This window comes from Manihot esculenta, chromosome 13 (assembly GCF_001659605.2).
Source record: "Manihot esculenta cultivar AM560-2 chromosome 13, M.esculenta_v8, whole genome shotgun sequence".
In the NCBI taxonomy this organism is placed as follows: domain Eukaryota; kingdom Viridiplantae; phylum Streptophyta; class Magnoliopsida; order Malpighiales; family Euphorbiaceae; genus Manihot; species Manihot esculenta.
The window spans coordinates 33,323,944-33,343,197 of NC_035173.2; the positions used below are offsets into that span (position 1 = coordinate 33,323,944).

The 19,254-nt window shown below is 37.2% G+C and overlaps 2 protein-coding genes across 5 annotated transcripts; one reads left to right on the forward strand and one right to left on the reverse strand.

Annotated features, from left to right (window-relative positions):
- Positions 1–858: 858 nt before the first annotated feature.
- Positions 859–7,502, forward strand: LOC110629859 (CDPK-related kinase 5). Its single transcript, XM_043949647.1, has 11 exons — positions 859–1,757; positions 2,400–2,530; positions 2,688–2,729; positions 2,867–2,975; positions 3,710–3,788; positions 3,896–4,192; positions 4,281–4,393; positions 5,791–5,898; positions 5,976–6,038; positions 6,135–6,302; positions 6,962–7,502. The coding sequence occupies exons 1-11, from the start codon at positions 1,116–1,118 to the stop codon at positions 7,100–7,102; spliced, it is 1,893 nt and encodes a 630-aa protein (XP_043805582.1). The 5' UTR covers positions 859–1,115; the 3' UTR covers positions 7,103–7,502.
- Positions 7,503–9,314: 1,812 nt separating this feature from the next.
- LOC110629400 (3-ketodihydrosphingosine reductase) lies at positions 9,315–11,691 on the reverse strand. Of its 4 annotated transcripts, none has more exons than XM_021776358.2 (6): positions 11,219–11,691; positions 10,888–11,130; positions 10,395–10,654; positions 10,198–10,291; positions 9,962–10,073; positions 9,315–9,731 (listed from the first exon to the last, which is right to left on the reverse strand). In XM_021776358.2, exons 2-6 carry the CDS (start codon positions 11,021–11,023, stop codon positions 9,545–9,547), a joined length of 789 nt encoding a protein of 262 aa, XP_021632050.1. In that variant the 5' UTR covers positions 11,024–11,130; positions 11,219–11,691; the 3' UTR covers positions 9,315–9,544. The 4 variants fall into 4 exon arrangements, with proteins under 4 accessions (XP_021632050.1, XP_021632049.1, XP_021632048.1 ...); XM_021776357.2 differs by having other exon boundaries at positions 11,208–11,691; XM_021776356.2 differs by having other exon boundaries at positions 11,205–11,691.
- Between the last annotated feature and the right edge of the window lie 7,563 nt (positions 11,692–19,254).

Genomic DNA, 19,254 nt, shown 5'->3' on the forward strand with positions numbered 1-19,254 from the left:
AGTATTTTTAAAATTTAAAATAATTTTTATTTTTTTATTATTAATTTAACAGATTTTATATGTGAAAGAATTTTTAATTTTAATAAAATTGAAACGTTAGATTTTAAAAAATAAAAGAATTATTCAATAAATTATGGTAAAAAATAATATATAATTAAAAAAAAAGGGAAAAAATAGGCACTTGACTTTGTGTTATAAAAATGAGTTACTTTTTAGATTTTGAGTGCGATATATATTTTTTTTATTTTTAAAAGTCAATAATTTAATTTTTTTTATTAATGTCTATTTATCTAATTTTCCATTAATTTTTTATTATTTATCTAATAAATTACTAGAATACTATTAAAAGACCAAATTGCTTCAAGTAATTTTGTTATTGGCTTTAAAACAAAACAGGTAAGCCTTTTTACTTAGAAAAAATAGTCAAAATTATCAGGGGTCAACCTCTAAATCACTTGCTTCAAAATGATAATTTTAACTATTAATTACTATTTTTTATTAATTTTAACTATTAATTATTTTATTATTTAATTTTTATAATTTTTTAAAAAATTATTAATTAATTTTTTAATATTAAAAATATTTTAAATTTTTTATTAATATTTAATGGTTAAAATTAATAAAAAATTAATTAATAAATATTTTAAAATTTTAAACATATTTTAATGTATTTTTTTAAAATATTAAATAAATAAATTTTTTATAATAAAAATTAAATTGTAATTTCCCATTGTAAAATATGAAAAGTTGGTAAAATGTAACTGCTTTTGTTAAAAATTTTAAAATAAAAATGACATAATTAATTTTAATAAAATATAAGGATCTAATATTAATTTGCCTTCCTTTTTATCGCCATCTGCATTGTGTAGATCCCTATCTGTTTTCTCTCTCTCCGAAGCAGAGAGCAGAGACGAGCCTCCATTTCTGCAAGCCCAAAATCCTTTCCTTCTTTTCTTCTTCTTTTTCAAAATTGTGAAATGAAAAATTAAACCCTAGAATTCGAAGCCGGCGATTTGATTTGATTCGAGTCCTTGGACAATGCTTTGAGCTTTCAGGAATCGGAAATCAAAATTTTTCTTTAGCAGATTTCTCTCTGTGTTTGGGGAGGCTTAAGGATGGGTCTCTGCAACTCCAAATCCTCCCCAAACCCTAACACTGTTGCATCTTCTCCGCCTGACAGTAGAATCGCCGCTGTTCGAGCTAATGATAACTCTATCCCGCCCAAGAATGCGCCTAAACCAGATTTGGCCGCGGGAAATGGACGGGAAAACCCTGTCAATGAGGATCACAACGAGGAAGAGAAGGAGAAAACCGGAAAGGATGAGAAAACGGTATTAGATAGTGTTAAGAAATCGCCGTTTTTCCAGTTTTATAGTCCCAGTCCTGCGCACTATTTCTTCTCCAAGAAGTCGTCGCCGTCCGGGTCTCCGGCAAGGAATGCGGCCAGCGCGAACTCCACTCCTAAGAGGTTCTTCAAGAGGCCATTCCCCCCGCCGTCCCCTGCGAAGCATATACGCGCTGTATTGGCACGGAGGCATGGCTCGGTTAAGCCGAATGAGGCAGCAATTCCGGAGGGGAGCGAGGCGGAGGGGACCGGGCTCGATAAGAGCTTTGGATTTTCCAAGCATTTTGGAAGCAAGTACGAGCTGGGAGACGAGGTTGGGAGAGGACACTTTGGGTACACTTGTCAGGCCAAGTTTAAGAAGGGCGAGCTTAGAGGGCAGCAGGTTGCCGTCAAAGTCATCCCCAAAACGAAGGTATGCTTTATGTTTTGACTTTGTTGGAGAATTGACCTCAAATCTCTTGGGTTCCTTAGTCAACCACGAGTGATCTTGTCACTCATTCTTGGTTCATTCAGATTTTGACATTTTGTGGTTTGATCCGTTCTTATATTTCTTTGGTGTACTTTGTCTTAATGCACATTCACGTGGGACCAGTTTTGGAGTATGAGGCTTTTGATGAGAGTCCATGTGAAATTGGAGGTTTATGTACATATGCTCATCGATTGATTGGTTTTACGTCAAATAAGTTCAGTCTCGCTTGGAAGGTTACCATTTGATACTGATTGGAAAAGAAGAAGGGGGAATATTCTGTTTGGGGTTTGATCTGGTTTCTGTTTTAATTTCAAACTTTATGGAATTTGGAGTTTTCTAAATAGAAGTTAAACAGGTGCATGGAATGACTTGATCGATAGGTGGCTGGAATTTTTTTTTAATATTCATTTTGCATTTCTTAATACTTTTATTCATTCTGCAAATATTACCCTTTTCCTTATGCTTTGGTTAGAACTTCTAGAGCCTATATTTTCATTGCTCTGCAATCCATTCTTAGGTATTATTGTTTACAGATTGTGCAACTGTTTTCTCTTTGCTTATTGTGATTTTCGTTTCTGTTATCAGATGACTACAGCTATTGCCATTGAAGATGTGAGAAGGGAGGTCAAGATATTACGAGCATTAACTGGACATAACAATCTAGTACAATTTTATGATGCATACGAAGACCATGATAATGTCTATATAGTGATGGAGTAAGTTCTAATTTTGCAGAACGTTCTCTTGAATTAGATGCCATTCTTATTATCATATCACAAAGGACAATAATGGTGTCCTCTGATTAAATCTTTCCATGGTTATTAGCCAGCATCCATTATGATGGTTTATTATAAATTGCCATCCATCCTGCAGGCTATGTGAAGGAGGGGAACTCTTGGATAGAATACTTTCAAGGTATCTTTTTTATTTAATAGTTAATTGGTGTTCAGTTGGAATTTTCATTTCTTTCAATCTGAAATATTTTCATTGACCAAGTTGTTGCTGATGCACCAAAGAAAGAAAAATTATGAAGAAGTTGATTGATACTGCAGGGGTGGAAAATATACAGAGGATGATGCAAAAGCCGTCCTAGTACAGATATTAAATGTTGTTGCTTTTTGTCACCTTCAGGGTGTGGTGCACCGAGATCTTAAACCTGAGGTGAAACATATTCTTATTTTATTCAACTCTTATGTATAGCGGGATGAGAACCATCTATACATCTTCTACTGAGAGTCATATTGGTGGACATTGGCATTATTGTGGGAGTTCTCAAATCTCTTTTCCAAATCTATAATTAATATAATATTTATTACAATAAAATTATTTTAATCATCCTTGTTTTAAATGTGTTGCACCCGAAGACATGTAATTGGTGAATATCAGACCTGTCCTGCCAAAATATTAGGAATTTTTCCCCCTCTTGCAGTGAGGACTATATTACTGACTGAGCGCCTGGAAATGTGTAGTAAAGATCATTGTTTCATTTATCTTGAATTTTTAATTACCATAGACTAGTTGCCTATATGCCTGTAAGAAGCCATAGTTGCTTCCTTTTAAAAGTTACAACTGTAGTGTAGGTTCTGCTCAGCATTGTTCAACTTGCAATGCTATTCAATTCTTTATTTGGATCTAGGTTCAATGTAAGGCATAGGATCATATGAGAGCAGCACCTCTGTTTCTGGTATTTTGGTAGGTGTCCATTTTTATTTAGTTAACTGGGTGCAAATAGTAAAAGGGCGTGGCAAGGTAAATTACCTGAATGAAATTGGCCACCTTCTAACTTATTTCTTCGAACAATTTGTAGACATTTGCATATTTTATCACTGCGTGAGGTACTTTGCAATTTCTTTTGTCATTCATGTGTTCTTATGTGTAGCTACTTGCTGGATCAGAATTTCCTCTTCACGTCGAAGGATGAAAACTCGCAATTGAAGGCCATAGATTTTGGCTTGTCAGATTTTGTTAGGCCAGGTTTTCCCCCAGTCCGAACCATCTGTTTGTCAGTTGGCTGTATGTTTGTTAGTTTTTTTACAAATTGGTCAATGGACTGGTTTCTAATGTGTTACCTTAATTTGCAGATGAAAGACTGAATGACATTGTTGGTAGTGCGTACTATGTAGCACCTGAGGTTCTACATAGATCATATGGTACGGAGGCTGATATCTGGAGTATAGGTGTGATTGCTTATATTCTTTTGTGTGGCAGCCGCCCTTTTTGGGCCCGGACAGAATCTGGTATCTTTCGGGCTGTTCTAAAAGCTGATCCAAGTTTTGATGAGGTGCCTTGGCCTTCTCTATCTTTTGAGGCAAAAGACTTTGTCAAGCGCCTATTAAATAAAGACCAAAGAAAAAGATTGAGTGCTGCCCAAGCCCTATGTGAGTGTTCTGACTTCAGTCAAGCTCTGTCTTTTTTTCTTTTTGATTTGTATATTTGTGAATTAGTAGTCGCTATTATTTGTTGCAGGTCATCCCTGGATTAGAAGTTCTAACGAGCTTGATGTGCCTTTGGATATTCTAATATTCAAACTCATGAAGGCTTATATGCGTTCGTCATCTCTTCGGAAAGCTGCTTTAAGGGTGTGTATCCAATGCTGTTTACCAATGAAATAATCTTTTTATTTCTTTTGCTGCCATAGATGTTTCTCAGAAGTATATAATTTCTTTTTTAAGTTCTACACAACTTTCATTATATTATTATTATTATGACTTTTTTTTTTGTTTCCTATCATTTTTCTTTTGTATTAGCTACCTTACTTTCCTAGCATTTTATTAAGTTCTGATTGTGTTAATAAGAGTTGCTGCAAGCAAGAAACCTCTGCTAGATCACTTATTATGTATAGCAATTAGCATCTGTAATGCATATTTTCCAGTTGAAATACATGGCTAGAGGAAGAGAATTATCTTCTAGAATTCTGTTTGCATGGCTTGATTGAGTTGTAGAGTCACAAACCCCTGATATTCTTATCTGAAATCCTGATTGATTTAAGTTTTATGGTTTATGCAGAAGTAACTCCAAGATATTTCTGCCTTGGTACTGGCAGTTTATTGACTCTCAGTGGCTATAGAAATTCATCTTAAATATGTTTTCAAACACTATAGTGCCAAACAAAGTTGTGGTTTATACCAAGAATCACAACAAAAAATTTATACCAAGAATACCCCTAAAAAGGGTATTTCGAAGATTAAGCGCCCTAATTCATGGTTTTGAATACCATATTGGGTGACAACAGATTTTGAGAGGGCCAAACTGATATTTGCCATTTCATGTCCTATGCGTCAGAACTCACAGAGAAATGGTTCCTTATCAGTCTGAAATGGTTATAATCGGCAATATGCAACATGACATGTCGGCAGATCTGTGGAAAATCTGGAAGTATTGCCTTGTTTTCCTGTTGTTAAGTGTCATTTATAGTTGGCCAAAGACTGATGCAATTAAAAAAGAACACTTCTCTTGAAAATGGAGGCGATCTTTGGTTCTGTTAATATGGATGAGGAGAGAGGGGGGTAGAAGGCACCCTCTCCCCCACCCACCCCTTCTACTTTTCTTGAAAATGGGGGTGATCTTTGCTTCTGTTAATATGGACGAGGAGAGAGGGGGCCATACAAAAGGCTGAATCTCCCCCACCAACCCACCCCACTGCAGCCCCCCCCCCCCCCACAACAAAAAAAAAGGAAGAAGAAAAGAAAGGAAGGAGAAATTTGTAAAGCCTCAGCAACAACTGGGGGAGGAGGGCTGGAGAGAGTGACAGAGAAATCTGAGTTACCTTTTAAAGACCTTTTTGCATTAAAGTTATTTCAAAATTTGCTCTCTCTCTAATTTTAGAGTAACTATTTATTTCTTGAGGGTCACTGATTTTTCTTTTAGGTCTTGGATTTCCCAGATTAAGACTATTTCTAGAGTGCCATTATTTTGGTTCTTTGTTCATTAATTGTTTATCTTATTTTATCTCATTTCTTTATTGGCATTTTTGCAGGCTCTATCTAAAACATTGACGGTTGACGAGTTATATTATTTGAAGGAGCAGTTTACACTGTTGGAACCAAACAAAAATGGCACTATAAGCTTAGAAAATATCAAAAAGGTTTGTTGCTATAACAATTTCTGAAGTTTTCTTACCCATTTTTCTTGGATAGTGCTTACTCTTTCTCTATGGTTTAGGCCTTGATGAAAAATGCAACCCATGCAATGAGGGACTCACGCATCCCTGATTTTCTAGCATCTGTAGGTGCTTTGACACTAATGCTTATTTTAATAATTTGTTCTTTGGTATTCAAATTTTCAATTGTAATAACTGGTGCTTGTTTTTGTTTTTGGTAGCTTAATGCTCTTCAATACAGAAGGATGGATTTTGAGGAATTTTGTGTGGCTGCATTAAGTGTCCATCAATTAGAGGCTGCCGATAGATGGGAGCAACATGCTCGTTGTGCCTATGAACTTTTTGAGAAGGATGGTAACAGGGCCATTATGATTGAGGAGCTGGCATCGGTATGGTCTTTATTTCCTTTGAAACTAAGGGGATGTTATGCTTGTAGACATTTGGATGTTTATTTTTGTTCAACAAGTCTAACTGTTTAGGTTTCTAGCTGTTTTCAGTAGAAAATCTTTGGTTGGGATTCAGCTAGTAGTGTGTGATCTTTAAATTGTTGGCTTTGGTTTTCAACCCCCTTTTGACATTGTTTGGTGTTTGTATAGTTTGAATACTAGCCTTATTGATGTGCAAAACTGGACTTTAACTATGTTACTTTTAGAACCCGTATACGTTGAAATTCTTCTATACTGCGTCTGCATCTTACAAATAGACTGGTGTTCCATAATTTTGGAGGAAGTATTGCTTTAAGTTAGATGGTATTCGTGTGCAAATCTTGTTTGGTTCTGTAGTTAATGATTCATAGGTACAGAAACCAAACTCAGAACTTATTCACATCTGCCTTCCATTTGTTTGGTTATTGGCTTAAGTTTGTTTATTTACCTGGGTATAATAATCTCAGATAATTAACTGTTTAGTCATTCTGCTGTGCCTGTGGTGATTATTCTATAAACTTTTGGTTTGGCGTGTACGCAGGAATGCATTCATATTATGTGGATTTAACTCTAAATTGCAAATTCATTATAAAAACACAATACTGATATATAGTATTTTTCAGGAGCTCGGACTTAGCCCTTCCGTCCCTGTACATGCTGTTCTCCACGATTGGATCAGGCATACCGATGGAAAATTGAGTTTCCTTGGCTTTGTAAAATTATTGCACGGCGTGTCTAGCCGGAACTTTGCAAAAGCTCAATAGAAACTTCTAAGCTGATGCAGAAACTCCAAAAGACTTGGTGGATGTCCTCAAGCTATGTATTGGCCAATAAAAAACAGAGCAAGGGACACTTTAAACCTGATTTTCAGGCCTGAATTTGAAGGTCTAATCTACTGCCTCTGCAACCATGGTGCAGTAAACCGAGTTTGGACAAGTTTTCTCGGTGGCACCACCTTGTATAACCCGAAGGACCATGGTGCTCGTGTTCCTTTTTTCGCAATCAAAAGCTTTAGGCATTTTAAAGATTTTTCATCGCTGTAAAGCTGTGTAGTTAAGTGTGTTTAGTTGCAGGTGAGAGGTTATTTCTCAAACTGGTGGGCGGACACTTGATGTTCTTAACATAATGGACTGTTGCTGAGAGGTCCGTGATTGAATTGTTTCATTTTCTGTGTTCATATTTTCTACCTAAATGCCATTTGCTCTTTCTCGCCGCCGGGAAATTCATTCTTGGGTTTCTTCGACTAACGAGAATTGGACCCCTAAGCTCTGCTCAGGGAATTATAAGAGAGAGAGAGAGAGAAGGGGAAATTTCAGGACAGTTGCTAGATTAGTTCTTCAAATTTTCCTTTGGATCACAAAGTCCACTAGATTTTATAAAGCATAATGTTTTAAAAATTGAGTATAAGAAAGGTCATTAACAAAACAATAAAGAAATAAAGCACATTAAAAATTTTTACATATACATCATATAAAAGAAAATAAATACCTTAAAAAGTTGAAAATGAAAGGAAATTTTATTTCCTGAAAAATAAAAACTGTATTTTGTTCAAAAGTGAAAAACAATTAATTATAATCACTATTTAAAAAGTGGAATTAAAATTAAAAAAAAAAAAAAAGAAGAGGAACGCCGATCTTAAAGTATTGTAATAGATTGATAAACGACATCAAATGTCATAATAATGTGTTCGGAAAAATGTTTTCGGAAGTAAATTATGAATTTAAATATCATAATAATATGTTTGGAAAAATGTTTTTGGAGGTAAACGATGAATTTTTAAAATACTGAAATTTTTTTAAAGAAAATTTTTTAAAGAGATGCAAAGTAACTTTTAAAATTTTCATTTTTTTTAAAGTTATTTTGATGGGTAGGAATTCTTCATTGCTTATCTTACCTTGTTTTGGAAAATATTTTGTATTGTATATTTAATAAATAATTAATCAAAATATATTATGAATGTTATAAAAAGATTTATAAAATTTGAATTAAAAAAATTATAAAATTAAATATAAGCATATTCAAAATTTTTATTTAATGGAATACTATAGTTGATAATATATAAACTAGCTAGCTCTACCGGACAAAATGAGTCAATGTTTATTCATATTTATATAAAAAATTATAATAATACTAAAGGTTTTTAATTTGATATAATCATGGCACAGGATTGAATTTAATTCCGAACCTTTAAAGATAAATGGAAAAATTATTTTTTAGTCTATGAAATTTAACGTAATTAACACTTCTATCCCTCTATTTTGGCAATTCAACACTTAAGTCCCTCACGAAGAAGAAGAAATCAAAGGGACTAAATTACAGTTTACCCTTAGAATTAACTCGCCGCCGAACAATCAACTTTAGGCTGGGCGAAGAAGATACAAGGTCTCCCTCACAAATATCATTGTTTATTTCTCATTACAATGTAATTTTTTTTAAAATAAATAAAATAAAATATAAATAGATATTCTTATGCGCTGCATTTCAATAGTGATTTGTTTCCTTTTTTTTTTTTCAATAAAAAAGAAGTTTAATTTTTTATTTAAATTGAAAAATATCTTTATTATCAAACTTATTTCTCAAATGTAAAAAATTATAAATCTCAAAAAACCTTGCTGTTTTTTTTTATGATAATAAACATTTAATAATCAAGACTAATAAAATTTAATAAGTTAAAAACACAAAAGTAAAAAAAAAAAATCAAGCAAAAGAAAAGGAATTAAGTTGCATGAGAGACTGTGTGTCCAAAATCAGAACACGAAGTCTTTAAATTATCCATGGAAAAGCTAAAATGGATGGACCCTTTTCCACTTCGTGCATATCCCATCCTCAAACATGAGAAGCAGACAATTTTGACAAAATAATCCATAAATAATAATAATAATAATAATAAATAATTAAAAAAATTTATTTAAATCAAATCTAAATAAATAATAATAATAATAATGATAACCACATAAAAACTGTACATAATAATAATAATGGCCAAAACTAAAGTCTTTTATTCACACTTGATAATCATAAATTAGTATACAACCAAAATCAAATTATTAAAAGAACCCTGGTATGGAATTATTAAATTTTTTTTTTAAAAAAAAAACCCTTTTCAACTCAGACCACTTGGACGAAGTATAGGTCACAAATGGGAAAGGAATTTAAACAAGTTGAGAGTTTATGAGATTTGAAAATAGTGAAAAGGAGCTTGTTTATTAGCAGAATCTAGGGATGGAATTGGAGGGACGAAGGTCGATTTCTTGGGTCCATGCGGTTCGGTCCTGAACATGCAAGTGCCAGTAGGTTTGAGCCAGCGAGTCTGGGTCCATCACTCCCTCTCCACCTATACTCTGTTGTTGTTGTTGTTCCCCCATTAATGTCCTCTGTGAGCTTGATGGTCCCCTGCAATTTGCCAATTTGCCCTTTCTTTCATTAATTGCTCATCATCTTTTCTCTTTTTTTCTTCTTTCCCCCTTCTTTCTTCACACCCCATTATCAAGTTCTGAATCCTGGCTATGCAGATTCTTTCTTCTTCTTTTTTTTTCCCTTTTTTTTTCTTTTTTTGGGGTGAAGATGACTAGTAGGAGATAGATTCTTTGTAAAGAAAGAAAAATATGTGAACAAGACCTTACCTTGGTGGGCCAACGATGCCGTCGATGATAACATGGGCGATGTGCACTCCCAGAGGCTGAAACTCCCTGGCTAAGCATTGTGATAGAGCTCTCAAAGCAAATTTTCCACAGCCTGTTCTTGAAAAGGAGGGGAAAAAAATAACATTATTATTTGTTAGACAAAAGGGTTTTTTTTTTTTCCAAGGTGAATCTTTTTTAACATTCAATTTTGGATTCACTCATTAAGATTTTTTTACATAGGTCAGAGAAACCAGCAATGCCGTGTAGAGAAGCTGAACATCCAGTGAATAGAATTGTCCCCTTTCCTCTCTCCACCATGCCTGGAATTACCTGCACAGTTTCCATACATAAAATACCCAAGAAATAAAATATTAATTATCTGAAACCTATGAGATTTAAGAGGGAAAAGTTGAAAGAAAATGAGAGAAAATACCTGCTGGGAGCAAAGAAAGGCACCCACGGAGGATACAGCAAGGGACTTCTCGAAGGAATCGATACGAATATCAGTGAAACTTGTAGGGAGCCAAGAACATGGTTGATATGCATTGTAGATGAGAACTTCTACAAATCCAAGTGAAAGAACACCTTCAAATGCTTCTCTTACACTTCTCGGGTCTGAGCAGTCTATCCTTATTGCAAACACTTGCGCCTTCTCTTCTCTCGCTATCTCATCTGCAAATCTTGATAATCTCCCTGCAAAATCACTCTTAATTAGCCCTAAAAACACACCTTAATATGAACTCAAGCTCCTTTTTCTTTTCCCCATGAAGAAAAAGAGATAACAGAAAAAAAAAAAAAAAGAAAAGGAAGGAGGAGAAGAAATAATCAAAACCCACCACCAATCTCAATCTGTAATTAGCCTTATATGCTTGTTTAGTTTATTCTACTAAAGAATTTGAGTGGTGTGGGGATAGGAGATTGATTACCTAAGTCTCGGGAAAGGATGGCAACAGTGTAGCCTTCATGGGCGAATTTCCGAGCAATGGATCGACCGAGCTTCGGACCAACGCCTACAATGGCAGCAATGCCTTTTGGGTTGGCGGAGCTAACCATGCTCCGCATCTTGGCTGAACAAAATTTGCTTTCTTGTTGTGTGACTCAATGAAATAATGCGAGCTTCCAGAAAGAACCCAAAATTCTTGAATAGTTGCAGGGATATTTAGATTTTCCTGGAGAAGAAAAGCAAATGATTTATGGAAAGAAAAAGAAAGATAGAGAATGATAAGATGGGACAGAGTCCAACTACTGTAGTTCTACAGTAACAATCTTCTAGTTCTTGGTAGCCATCTAAGTGGCTGCCTCCTTGTCAATGGGCATTTTTGTTGCCTCCTCCTAAATTATAATCTCTCTCTTTCATTTTCCACAAGTAATTTCTTTCATGAAACTATCAACTTGTCATGGCTTAAGATTTTGGCCTTCTCCATGGAAAATTATATGATTCTTCCAGGTTTCTCCTTTGATGTTGGTGGTTGAAAAATATTAAAGAGAAATTGCATATATATATAGTTTTAGAAAAACTTATTATTTATTTAGATTTTAATTTCACCATGCATATACTTGCATATACTGCAGTATATATATATATATTTTTTTTCTTTCTTTCTTTCTTTTTAACATCCTGCATGAGAGAAAGAAGGTAGTGAAGCTCGATCCCGAAATCTCAAGATCAAACTCTATGCAGGTGAACTATGCAGTATCAATTCATTCTCTCCTATGCTATTGCAAGCTTATATTCCTGAGGTGGGGAAACGCTGATGATTTCATGCAGTAATTATGGAATGAGCAAAAGAATTTTCACTGGTTTAGAAACAGAAAAGGGCATAAAAAATGATTAAGCAATCATGATTTGAGAGATTTCAGTTTGTGTGGAGGAATAAGAGGCAACTTGCCTTTGGGATTGGCAACGGCTGTGATGGGCCCAGGTTTTCTCATTTCCGTTCCCGTCTCATTCACCATTAATATTGCACTCAAATCCTATAGTCGGCATTGTTTAAATTATTATGTTAAAAAAATATTTAAATAAAAATTCTTTTTTATACCATGTATTTTTATTTTACATTTTATTTTTTTATTAGTTCACCAGATTTTATAGATTCTCTTTGTCTTTCCTTATCCACACTATTAATTATAAGACATTTAACTCAATGTTGCTCCAGTTGTTTTGACAATTATAAAATTTAAAACTTAATTAGTTCTTAGAAAGAAAAAAAAGTTCTCCCATATTATTAATTTTTTTTATTAAAACATATTTTTCGTCTCCATATCTTTTTTAAATAAAAAAAAAAATCTTCTTCTTCACTTTTCGGTTGAGGCATAAAGTTTTATTTTGTTGATTTTACATATTATAGATTGAATGAAGAGGCCTCGGCTTGATTTGTTGTATGTTTTACACAGATTTCTCTATTGGCAAACATCTTAAGGATATTGATAGTGTGGCGATGATGGCTTTTAATCCCTTGTAGTTAGACCATACTGAAAATCCTTGAGGTCTGCCATGTCGTTACTAGTGAGGTACTCTTATATTTTCCTGCTAGATCTGGCTGACTTTATGACATGTTTTCTGATTATAACCCCACAATGTGTACATTTTTATAATTTAATTTTGTGCATTACAATTTACAAAGAAAAGAAAATAATGTAAGAAATGAGATAAGGACTCTGTGTATGAAGTGATGATGAGGGGTGAAGTTACTGTTTAGTATTAAAAGTAGAGATTCAATCATTAAGTGTGGGACCAAAACAATGTGGAACCCCTTTCTCAAACTTCTTCATAGGCCCATCTAATTATTAAATGTTTGGATTCCACCATTCTCGGCACCAGAACGTGTGCTGTTCTTAACCTTTGATCCCTTTTCTTTCTTTTATCCGGCATTTTAGCTATTTGATTAGCAGTTGATTATTTTAATTGCTATTAACGATTAATTATTTATAAAATATACAAAATAAGAGTGTTCGATATAAAATAAGTATTAGATTATTTGTTAAATATAAAATGATAATAAAATATATGAATAAATATGTAAATTTAAAAAAAAAAAAAAGGATATAAGTGTAAGAAAAATATATCTTGTGATTGCCGATCACTAACGTGACGGAGAGTAGCTTTTCAATATTATTAGTTCAACCATCAAATACTATAGTAGTTATCGAATAATAAATAATAAAAAATAGTGTTTTGACTCTACCTAAACACCAAATATTACTTATGTGGTTGAAAATAGAGATGAATGGTGATTAGTCAATATGTAAAAGAGAAAAAAGTGAGATGGTTGGAGCCTATAAGGCAACCACTCCGATGCTCAAATCAGTAAATTGATAGAATGAGCGAATGTAATAAATTGTTTTGAATTTAAAATGAGTGTGTTACAATGTGTACTTTGGTATCTATGCATATTAGCTTTTATATTGTAAGAAAATAAAGTTGGTTATTAAATTTTCTGAAAATTCGACTGGTACCGACTAGTGAACAAAGAATCCCGCTTTTGTAGGTGTAGTGAGGATCTCCTAGATTATATCCGCTAGATTATATCCGCTAAAGGTAACTTTCCATGAACACTCGGCCTACTCGAGAGAGGATGAGTCTGGGTGAAAAACCGAGCGCTACGGTGTATGGATCTCCCTTTCTATTGGAGAACTACGTATCAACTTATCAGACCCTTGCTACATGGCCCTAACTTATGATGACAGTTCATAACTTACTTTAAGCGATTATTATGTCGCATCAGAGGTCCCATCACTAGTCTTCGATTCTTAAGGTTTGAAGTTTACAGTTGCTTCCATGGTCTGGTACATGTGGCACACGTGTATTGGCTCTCCATACCCATGTCCTTTCGCTTTTTCTGTGAATAAATGTCAATTGTCTCGCTTTTCGAGCTGCATTCATACCAGCTGTTGGCATAATCCGTATATAAAACTTTTCTTCTTCTCCGATTACTACTTTTGCTCGTATCGCTTTCTAATTCTCTCAAAAGACTTGACCTATTCAGTCTCAAAGCTCCTCCTTTTTTAAGATAACTTTTGTTTCATTTTTCACTTTCCCAAAAGAAAAAAATGAATGTCTACTTCGTTGTCTTCTTCCGGTGGAAGTTCCACCTCGAGCTCTTCCTCCGACGGCCCCATTCGTGCTCTTGCTCCCATCGCTCCATTAAGGGTGATTCATGAAAACAATGGTCTTCTGGTGAATGACATCCCGTCCATGTTGACTGAGAAGGATGTGGATCGCCTATATAACCTCTATCAGATCCCCATAGGCCTTTTTTGAGTTTATGGACCTAGGTGCCTCCATGTCTTGGATGGCTTTAATTTTCTTCATATTTGCTTTTATGCCTTTTTCAGAAATTATATACCCTAGAAACTTCCCCATCTTTACCCCAAAGGTATATTTCTAAGGATTAAGCTTCATAACTGCCTTATTAAGAACATCAAAAACTATTTGAATATCACCTGGGTGATTTTCTAAGGATCAGCTTTTTACTATCATATCATCTATGTAATACCCGGCTAGATTCCGGTATCGGAATCCCTACCTTCCGGTGGAATCTCCGGTGGAATCTCCGTTGGAATATGGAATTTTGATGATGCCAGAGTCTTCTAGAGGGGTAAAATGTGATTTTTAAAATGATTTTTACTGATTTCATGGTTTTAAATGAAAAAGATTTGAGTTTTGAAAAGAATAGACCAAGGAGGTTTTTGCCAGGTTCGGCCGCCGAAAGTGAAGTTCGGCCGCCGAACATGAGTTTGTTTTGGGAGCGCTTTTGGCCTCCGAAAGCTATGTTTGAACAAACCAGGTTCGGCCGCCGAACCTCAAGTTCGGCCGCCGAACCTCAAGTTCGGCCGTCGAACATGGGGGTGTTTTGCATGCACGTTAGGCCGTCGAAGGAGGTTTGGCTGGCCACCTATAAAAGCCCCTCAGGCCGAAAATGGGCGAGTTTTCTCCCCATTCTCGAGCTTAGGTGTGTTCATGTCCTCCTTTGGTCATTTTCATGTTTTTTCTTCATCTCCTTCATATTTTTATGAGTTCCATGGTTGTTTTGAAGAGTTTTGAAGCTTAGATCAAAGTTTTGGGAGCTTGGAGACCTAAGGAGTAGTTTCCTCCCAACTCCAAGTTAGAGCTCGCACAAACCTTCGATCTTCAAGAGGTAAGTGTGGATCTATGCTTTCCTTTACGTTTCATGAAGTTTTAAGTGAGTTTTAAGAGGTTTTGATGGTTGAGTGTGGATATGTTTGATCATGTTTGGGATTATACCAGCTGTACAGGATGCATAGTAGGCTTGCTACGGGTCCCGGCGGCCTTATGCTGATCTGGATCCTAGCGCCGGTAGCGCTCCAATTTTCGGGTCGTTACAGAATGGTATCAGAGCCCTAGGTTCACATGGTCAGACCTATAGTGTAATACCCGGCTAGACTCCGGTATCGGAATTCCTACCGTCCGGTGGAATCTCGGATGTCGGAGACCTCTAGAAGGGTAGAACCATGTTTTCATAAAATGTTTTCATGTTTTTAATGGTTTTAAAGTATGAAATTAAATGAGTTTTTGCATGAAAATAGCATTGGAGGAAAACCCAGGTTCGGCCGCCGAAAGTCAAGTTCGGCCGCCGAACATGCATGCGTTTTGAAGGCACGTTAGGCCCCCGAAAGCATGAGTTAGGGAAGTCCAGGTTCGGCCGCCGAAAGTCAAGTTCGGCCGCCGAACATTGCATGGATGCGGAGGCACATTCGGCCCCCGAACGTGGCCTGGCCAGCCACTATAAAAGGGACCCTTAGCCGAAATGGGCGAGGTTTTCTCCCATTTTCGGCCACAGCAAGCTTCCGACCTTCCCTTTGCAAATCTAGTGTTCTTCCTCCAAATCTCTTCCATTTTCCTTGAGTTTTAAACTCACATTGAAGGTTTTGAGCTTTTAAACCAAGTTTTGGAGCTTTGGGAACTCAGGAGCTCATTTTCGTGGATCTCCAAGTTTAGGTCGTCTCCCTCTCGATCTTCAAGAGGTAAGAGCCGATCTTAAGCTCCTCATGTGTTTTAAGTAAGTTTTAAGTGATTTTATGGGGTAGAATGGCATGTATAGGGTTATATGAGTTTTTAAACAAATGTTAGGTTTTATGTGATTTATGAACAATGTGGCGTGTTTGAGTATGCTTGAAGTGTTGTAGTTGGGGTATTTGATGTTTTGAGGCCCCTAGGATCTTGTATGCATGTTTTAAGTGAAGTTTATGCATGATTTGTGGATTTGGGAGGCAGGAGGTTCATGTGAACCAAGTTTCTGCCCGTTTGGCAGAAACCAGGTTCGGCAGCCGAAGGAAGTTTCGGCCGCCGAACCCCTCTTGTGGAGGCAGCATTCGGCTGCCGAAGTTGCCCCCGAAAAGAGACTTTCGTCTCTGTCTGGCACTTTCGGCCGCCGAAGGTGCCGCCGAACCTACCTGAGTTTCGTCTCTGTCCAGGACTTTCGGCCGCCGAAGGTGCCGCCGAAAGTGCCCTGTTCAGCCATTTCATGCATAATTTTGTGTGATGTTTCCATGATGTTTTAGGGGTTTTTTTTTTGGGGAATGTATTAGAGTTATGTTTATGTATGTTTGGTCCCTCATTGGAGTCCACCTGTGTAGGTTCGGACCCGAGGAACCAAGGACCCCAGCAGTGAGCCAGCTGCTACAGAGTTGTCAGAGTCAGCCAGAGGTGAGTGGAACTAAACTTAACTTTTTAATTAAGAAATGAAATGCTTTTATCATGCTTCATGCATCATGATCATATTATAGGTTGTTTGCATTAGAATTCACGAATATGCCGCATTGTATTGTTGTGATAGATGATAGTGGATGGACATTAGGATGATTCATTAGCCTTCTATATACGAAGACCTGTGGTGCCCATAATAGGGCCGGGCAATACGAAGTCCTGTGGTGCCCATAATAGGCCGGGCAATAACTCCGAGTACGAAGACCTGTGGTGCCCATAATAGGGCCGGGCAATACGAAGTCCTGTGGTGCCCATAATAGGGCCGGGCATGGAGTTGAGGGATTTTTGAATTAGTCCATCCGTGGTGTGATTTGTTTGTGCAGTGACGCATTTCATGATAGCATGTTTTAAATATTCTTTTTATAGTTCTACTCACTGGGCATCTAGCTCACCCCTCTCCCCTAACCCCCAGGTTTGCAGGTACGGGATAGATAGAGAAGACAAGAAGAAAAAGTCATATGTATGTAATAGTTAGTTTGTGGACATGACAATTGTATTATGATGAATTGTAAAATATTCAGGATGTTATGTAATGAGGTCATTGAGGATAGAGTTGTGCTTGACCATAATATATTGTTAATCCCTTTTGTATATACATGATCCTATGTTATGATGTTTTGTGTAAACTAACTCAACACAGGTTGTTTTGCCTTTGAGGCTTGATGAGATCCCACAGAGGGACTATGTTATGTATATGTTCAGAGTATGCACAGGTTGAGTTAGTTGATGACAGTATGTATGAAGAAAAGTTTAAAGTTTTATGCATGTTGTTGATCATGTATGGGATTATACAGGTTTACAGGTTTTATGTCAGGCTTGCTACGGGTCCCGGCGGCCTTAAGTCGACCCGGATCCTAGCGCCGGTAGCGGTCCGATTTTCGGGGCGTTACAGAGTGGTATCAGAGCCCTAGGTTCATAGGATCGGACCTAAAGTGTCGGGCTCATAGATGTTATAGAAGGTCAAGCACAATAGGAAGGTCATGTCCACTAGGATAGGATGTGGAGTCCTGTCTTGCATGATGATGTGAAATGCCATGATAATATGCATGTGCATTAATGATATGCTATGCTATGTGATGTATATGTGATGAGGGTTCATGTGTGCCCACATGAACCATATGATGCTAATGTTTGCTAGTTATGAGCTGTTTTTCAGAGAATAGGATGAGAGGAACTCGTCGATCTGCGCGATTGACTGGAGTGCCACCTGAGGATGAGGGCACGAGCGCCCTTCCTCCTACATTGCCTAGGGCAATGTCTTGTAGAGCCAACAGAGAGAGAGTGTCAAGGGACCCTAGAAGGTCTTTTGATGCTAGCAGAAGGGGGACAGATAGAGGAGGAAGTTCTTCAGATGTGAGGGAGGTTATGGAAGAGGATCAGAGGAGGGATGGGAACTTGGATGTGAGCATGCAGGAAGAAGGGACAGGGGAATCTCAGGGAGGCGTTCAGGCCTCGGGGTATGGTTTTCCACCCCATTATCCCCCCTTCCCACAGGGTTCAGGGTATCCGATGGGAGGTACATCGGATTACTCCAGCTTTCACCCCTACCCTACCTACATGCCCTATCCACCTTTCTATCCACCTTACGCACAGTACCCAGCTTATCCACCCTCACCCTTCTATCCAAACCCGGCAAACCCCACCTCGGGGAATGCTGCACCTCCACCACCTACAGAACCAGCAGCCCCAGTTACTCAACCTCCTAGACCTAGCTCAGTTGATGGGAGCAAGGTAAAGATGACAGACTACCTCAAGCTAGATGCTCCCAAATACAAGTCAGGGGATGACCCCTTTGAGTATCTGAGAGTGGTGAAGACTATAACTGATGAGCTAGGGGCAAGTGACAGCAGGGCCATCCAGATGGCAGGGTTCACTTTAAAGTGCAAGAAGGCACGGGAATGGTTCAAGTGTTATGTGGACCCGAGAATAGACGGTATGACATGGGAGGAATTTGCGAATGAGTTCGCTGGATGGGCTTTTCCAGACAGTTCTAGAGAACTGAAAATGATTGAGTTTGAGCAACTGAGGCAGTCAGAGCACATGAGTGTAGAGGAGTTCACGGATAAATTCTTGGAGCTATTGCCTTTTTCAGGGCAAGCTCTAGATTCAGATACGAAGAAAGCCAAGAAATATGTTATGAAGCTGCATTCCAGGTACTCCTCGTTGGTTCAGTCAGCTGAGAGAGAAAGTTTCCACACTGTGGTGGATATGGCTCGAAGAATGGAGGCAAGTGCTATAGTTGAGGGGTCAGTGAAGCAATCAGTGACCCAGTCTTCAGGGGTAAAGACCCCAGGCAGAGGAGGACCAGGTTTCTCTTCTCAGAGCTCAGGTAAGAAGAGGTGGGATAGCACCACCAAGAAGCCGAAGAAGAATAAGTTTTGGAACAAGTTGAAATTCGGTCTGGGATTTGGCGGTGGCTCGAGCTCAGGCTCAGATGGTACAGAATGCCAGAGATGTGGAAGACCACACAAGGGAGTGTGTCGAGCTGGGACTAATGCATGTTTCAGATGTGGACAGGAGGGACACATAGCTCGGGATTATCCTAGAGCGCCTTTTATGGGCCAGC

Coding starts and splice junctions, on each gene's coding strand:
- LOC110629859 (XM_043949647.1), top strand. CDS start 1,116: ATGGGTCTCTGCAACTCCAAATCCTCCCCAAACCCTAACACTGTTGCA. Junction 1,758..2,399: donor AAGTCATCCCCAAAACGAAG/GTATGCTTTATG, acceptor TTCTGTTATCAG/ATGACTACAGCTATTGCCAT. Junction 2,976..3,709: donor ACCGAGATCTTAAACCTGAG/GTGAAACATATT, acceptor TTGCTGGATCAG/AATTTCCTCTTCACGTCGAA.
- LOC110629400 (XM_021776358.2), bottom strand. CDS start 11,023: ATGCGGAGCATGGTTAGCTCCGCCAACCCAAAAGGCATTGCTGCCATT. Junction 10,655..10,887: donor CATCCTTTCCCGAGACTTAG/GTAATCAATCTC, acceptor GTGATTTTGCAG/GGAGATTATCAAGATTTGCA. Junction 10,074..10,197: donor TGCTGGTTTCTCTGACCTAT/GTAAAAAAATCT, acceptor TTTCAAGAACAG/GCTGTGGAAAATTTGCTTTG.